This window comes from Lupinus angustifolius, chromosome LG03 (genome assembly GCF_001865875.1).
Source record: "Lupinus angustifolius cultivar Tanjil chromosome LG03, LupAngTanjil_v1.0, whole genome shotgun sequence".
NCBI classification, from domain to species: domain Eukaryota; kingdom Viridiplantae; phylum Streptophyta; class Magnoliopsida; order Fabales; family Fabaceae; genus Lupinus; species Lupinus angustifolius.
The window spans coordinates 4,826,302-4,832,388 of NC_032011.1; the positions used below are offsets into that span (position 1 = coordinate 4,826,302).

The 6,087-nt window shown below is 31.5% G+C and overlaps 1 protein-coding gene across 1 annotated transcript; it reads left to right on the plus strand.

Moving 5' to 3' along the window:
* Window positions 709-5,393, plus strand: LOC109343213 (abscisic acid 8'-hydroxylase 4-like). Its single transcript, XM_019581409.1, has 9 exons — window positions 709-1,008; window positions 1,539-1,860; window positions 2,243-2,392; window positions 2,512-2,760; window positions 3,135-3,221; window positions 3,454-3,532; window positions 3,693-3,799; window positions 4,180-4,298; window positions 5,068-5,393. The coding sequence occupies exons 1-9, from the start codon at window positions 797-799 to the stop codon at window positions 5,165-5,167; spliced, it is 1,425 nt and encodes a 474-aa protein (XP_019436954.1). The 5' UTR covers window positions 709-796; the 3' UTR covers window positions 5,168-5,393.

The window sequence follows — 6,087 nt, forward strand, 5'->3', positions numbered from 1 at the left end:
CTGTTTAAAGGTCTAATATGCTATATGATCATGAAATAGACCATCATATATATCTTTGAATAGACTCATAGACCTACTTTTGGCTAGGTCCATCTAACTCTAATAATTAAAATATATTTTTATTTTCATATTCTATATTAAAATTAGATATATAATTATATTACTTATATTAAAATAGTATAATTTCAACATTTTTATATAATATAACTAAATAGGTCGGTGTATTAGGCTTAATAAGCATTTTAGATGGTCTTGGAGCATGACATGTTAAGCTAAATAGACTTTTTAAAGAGTCTGAGCTTGACCTGTTCACAAAAAAAGCATGCTCTGACCTAGCCTATTATAGGTCAGGTAATAAACTCCTGATAGGCGGCCTAACATATTTTGGCATTTCCAATATTAGTCTTATTTTTATATTTATTTTATCTATCCTGTATAAAAGAATTATAAATCAATCTTTATTGCAATTTTGCAAATGACCCCAATGAAAAAGAGATAAGATGTATCATACTTTATCTCATATATTGTATCGCTCCAATAAAAATATGACATATTAATTAAAAAAATTAAATTATTATTATTATTTTGTTTCATTATGTGATAGCATATGAGACAAAGATATGAGATATTAGATGTATGTTTATCGGTCAAAGGATGAGCCATAGTGCTGAGTTTGTTTCTATATAAGGTTGTGCTTCTCTTCCCTTCTCTCATTGTCTTCAAAATTCTATGCATTTTTTTTAAAAGACTAGGCTAACCTTCTGACTTTCCAAACCATAGAGTTTTTGCATTAGCAATGGATGGAATTTTTACTTACATTATTTCCTCTCTGGCTATGCTTATCTTATTTTCATTAATGTTCTTTCTCTTACCAAAACTAAATAGAAGGCCTCAAAATCAGACAAGTGCTAAGCTTCCTCCAGGTTCAATGGGGTGGCCTTACATAGGACACACCTTCCAACTCTACTCCCAAGACCCAAATGTTTTCTTTTCTTCCAGACAGAAAAGGTTGCTATACTAGTTTAGTTCCAACTCCTTTTCTTTTTCTTCCCACTTGCTAAGGAGAAATTACAATCTTTATGGTAATAAAACATTATAGTATGGTTCGACTCATGTAGTCAACCTCACGTAATGAGATATTTGGTTGTTGTCATTTTATTGTTGTTTTTACTAAGGAGAGATTATAATGTTGTTTAGGATAATTGAATGAAGCATAAATGAACTATAGATTTTGATCAAATTTAAATAATTTTAGCAAATTAATGCATGAACACTAGGTTAGATGTGTTTAAAACCATTTATCCTAGACCATGCAATAATTTGCACATTAGAATGGAGGGGTGAGCCTTGGCGCATGTGTCAGATGTTCTCTTGTGATCTGAATGTCATACATTCAAATTGAAGATTATAATAAGATTGAAATCTTGTCAATTTTGTACACAAGTCTGCCTCTTATAACAAAACTAAACACTACTAATTCTTTAATCTTAGTGTTATAATGTTATGAATGTAATGAAAACCTTATTGTTTAATTTTAGGTATGGAGAAATATTCAAGACCAACATCCTAGGATGCCCTTGTGTGATGCTGACAAGTCCTGAGGCTGCAAATTTTGTGTTAGTGACTCAAGCACACTTATTCAAACCCACATACCCCAAAAGCAAGGAACGTTTAATTGGCCCTTGTGCCTTGTTTTTCCACCAAGGAGACTATCACATGCGTTTGAGGAAGCTAGTTCAAAGGTCTCTATCCCATAGTGCACTTCAGAAATTGGTGCCAGATATTGAAGCCTTAGCCTTATCTTCCATGAAATCTTGGGGTCATGGCCATGTCATTAACACATTTAGAGAAATGAAAAGAGTATGTCGGTTTAATTTCTACCTACATATTTATAATATAGCTTTTGAAATATTGCACTGTCTAATGATTGGGTTCATTATTATATTAATATTTGTATTCAAGTACTCATGAGGAACATAAATCTTTTATCTTAGATCATGTCTCGTATCAATGATAATGAATCAAAAAATAATAGTAATAATGAATGTTTAAATTTTTTAATTGAGATGATATATTTTCATTAGTGCGAAATAAGATTTGATATATGATTTTGGACAATAGATCTTTGTTCACATGTGTTGAATATTGTAGCATTTGTGTGTATAAACTTTAGTATAAGTGTGTGATCTAATGGATAATGAGGGGTCAATAATTTAAGTGGTCCTTCCTTGAATGATTGCAGTTTTCTTTTGAAGTTGGTATCCTTTGCAATTTTGGACACATAGAGCTCCAGTTGAAGGATGAACTAAAAAAGAACTATTGGATTGTAGACACAGGTTACAATTCTTTTCCAACTAACATCCCAGGAACCCAATACAAAAAGGCACTGTTGGTAAGTAATTGAACACTTCAACAAATTTTCTTGTATTTTTTTTATGTATATGTCTTAATGCATTATTCTGAATGTTCCATTTTTCTTATCTTTTATTGAATGAATATATGTATGTATAGGCAAGAAAGAGAATTGGTAAGATTCTAAGTGAAATAATTTGTGAGAGGAAGGAAAAGAAGTTGGTTGGAAGAGATCTATTGAGTTGTCTACTGAACTGGAAAGGTGAAAAAGGAGAAATCTTAAGTGATGAACAAATTGCAGATAACATTATTGGGGTGCTTTTTGCTGCTCAAGATACCACAGCTAGTGTCATGACATGGATAGTGAAGTACCTACATGATGAACCGAAAATTCTGGAGTCTGTAAAGGTATGATCATTAGGGAAAGGAAGATTTACTTATGGCGTATCGAAATTGTTATGCGTTGTTTGGCGCGTAATGTATAAGGTTCATCGTAAAGAAAATTTCGCAATGCTAATATAAAAAGTGATGAAACAAGTGTTATATGAATTGCATAGCAATACTGCATTCCAATTAACTATGCTCCAGACTCTTTCATTTTCTAAAGGAAAAGTGTATGTGGCCTTTTTTTCTTAAGCAGTTAAAATTGTATGCTCGATGCTAAAAGATGAAGGTTGTGTTAAGCAGTCGATAGCCAACGCATAACTTTCTCGAATCTTTACGATAATTAAAATTGTGCATATGTCATTAACACTATGATTTGTGGTGATCTCACTTTGCAGGCAGAACAGAAGGCTATTCAAAGATCAAATGAAGGTAACCAACCACTGAGTTGGAATCAGACTAGAAACATGCCAATTACCTACAAGGTATGCAGTTATGCAGTGTTTCATTGTCACACCTAAGTAAACATTTTACTATTTTTGCTTTTCTAGAACTTGCATCTTGCAAGTTACAAGGGAGAAGTTATCTCTTGTGAAGCATGAATGCATCTAAAACTAGCTATTTGGTGAAACAAAAATAGAAGTAAATGGACTAATCTAGAAGTTTCTGCTGATTTTGTTGCAAGTGGCTAATAATGAGAAACTGTGACTTGTTTAGGTTGTGTTAGAGAGTTTGAGAATGGCAAGCATTATATCATTCCCTTTCAGAGAAGCAGTGACTGATGTAGAGTATAAGGGTAAGTAAGTTGAATGGAATCTTTACTATATTTTCATGTCTCCAACAATATTTTGAGCTATGTTACTATAAACTAATAGTAGCAAAGGTGAAAATGTTCTTTTTAAAATTATGATTATGACTATTTCTAAATAAATGACTCACATAAGAGTTTGGAACAGGGTTCTTAATACCAAAAGGGTGGAAAGCAATGCCTTTGTTCAGAAATATTCATCATAATCCAGAATTTTTTCCAGAGCCTAAAAAATTCAACCCTTCAAGATTTGAGGTGAGCATAGCAGAAGTGAACACTCTATTGGTGAAAAAAAATGTAATGAATAATGTAATTCATGGATAAGGCTAATTCCATATTAAATGAATCCAATCACTTTGTAGTGTAAAGAACATTTTAACATTATCAAGCAGAATAGTTATTGGATAAAGTTTATTTTCTTTCATGTGTGAGCAAAACTTGTTGGTAAAGACATCCATACATTTAGAAATGATTAGTTCTTTTTCACTGGGTGATAAGTCTGGGTAGTACAAAAAAATATGTATATACAAAATAAGTGAGAGAGGTGGATATAAATGCGTAGAATACTGAATTGGATTCTCATGTTGAAATATCAAAAGTCATAGTTAATTGTTTTTGGTGTTTGTTGATAATAGGTGGCACCAAAACCCAATACTTTCATGCCATTTGGTAGTGGAGTTCATTCATGCCCTGGCAATGAGCTTGCTAAATTGGAGACCCTGATTATGATCCATCATTTGGTCACCAAGTTTAGGTACTGTTAATCAATTAATAGAAAATAAAATATTTGAGTAAAAGAAAAAAGAGAGCAATAAATGGATAATTTAAAGAGTAACTCCTACACACTTCTCTTATCCACAATGTTAAATATATAAAATGATTTGGACAAGAATATATCATTTTCAGTATTTTATATATGATAGATGTTTATCTTACCTTTTTTTTCTATCACACCACTTTTATATTTAATTCTTAGTCATCTATTATTCATCTATTCTTATTTTCAAAACGAAAGTGTAATATCCTATGAGCAATATTTGTCGAGATGAGTAATTATGCACCTCTAAAAGTGATTAGTTCATTAGTCATAGGATGATGAATACTATTAGTTATACTAAAAAAATTAAAAATATTTTAATCAATCATTATAAAGTATATCTAAAGATATGTAAAGAAATTTGGTGTAGAAAATCATGATTCATTATGTATATATTTTTTGCACAACTACTTAATACACTTGCATTATGTATAGAGTAAAATGTTAATATAGTTCTTGAAATTAACATTTTCATTCAATATAATCTCATCAAGAATCTTATAAAAAAATTGTTAGTAGCCAAATTGATTAAGGACTTGCAAAGTTCGAAATCAAAGTAACATTTCATAATTTCAGAAACCAAATTTACTGATAATTTATGTAGAATTGACCTTCACTTTGATTCTTAAGAATATAATGGGCAAAGATCATTTTTTTATATGTCATGTGATTACTAAGGGAAAGGGCTTTATGTTGTTTTATACAGGTGGGAAGTGGTAGGATCACAATGTGGGATTCAATATGGTCCATTCCCATTGCCATTCAATGGACTCCAAGCTATATATTGGAAAGAATCTACCATCTAGAGTGTGATATATCATACCTAACAAACCACCCAATTTCTAAAGTCGCAAACTTTTTTATTCATATTTTCTATTTTTACTTTGTATTTTTTCCATAGTGGGTCTATCATTAATCCTCCCCACAAGGCCGCATCCTAGAAAATATAAGGGAAAAGCCATAACAGGGGATGGTGCTTTCTTATTTTCTTCAATCATCAATCTATATCAAATTCTTGAGTTGTATGCTTTACCTTTAGCTGTTACATCTAATTAAGATGTATTTGAAATTAAACTTAAAATTGAAAGCTATAGTGCAGCAAGTTTGCAACCTGTTTAAATTAATTAACTTAGTATTCTTGCGAAATTCATATTTATTAGCAATGCATTAAGATTCATAATTCTTACCATTCAATCTGTACCAAATTCTTAGATTGTATGCTTTAACTGGTGACTTCGGTTCTAATCATGTCTCATAATTAGATTCATTCGGTCAATTTTCATTTTGTTTAACACCTAATTTGAATTTAAAGATTAGATTCAATCACTATTTAAGACTAGGCAATAGACAAGCATTGTTGGAAATTCCTTATGATTGGTTAAATACCAATTTAGGATCTTAAATTTCATGATTCTCACATACATATATGAATCAAAGGGTGCAGTGTCATACCTGAATCCATGTTCGTGGATGCCTCCTTTGATCTACGTTTCTGAAAGAGGTTTTGTGGTATGATGGCCTTCCTCAACCAAATCCCTGATTTCTCTTGGGACTTATGTTTTCACTCTGATGGGGAGAGGAGAAAATTGAATTTTGATTTGGTGTCTTGGGACTTACCTTCCTGATGTGTTAACTTATAGGGTTCCCATTATCCCATATGGGTCAACCTGATGGGTATCCACCCATTAAGCCCATATCCGTTATAACCATTTAGAAATCTAAGGGG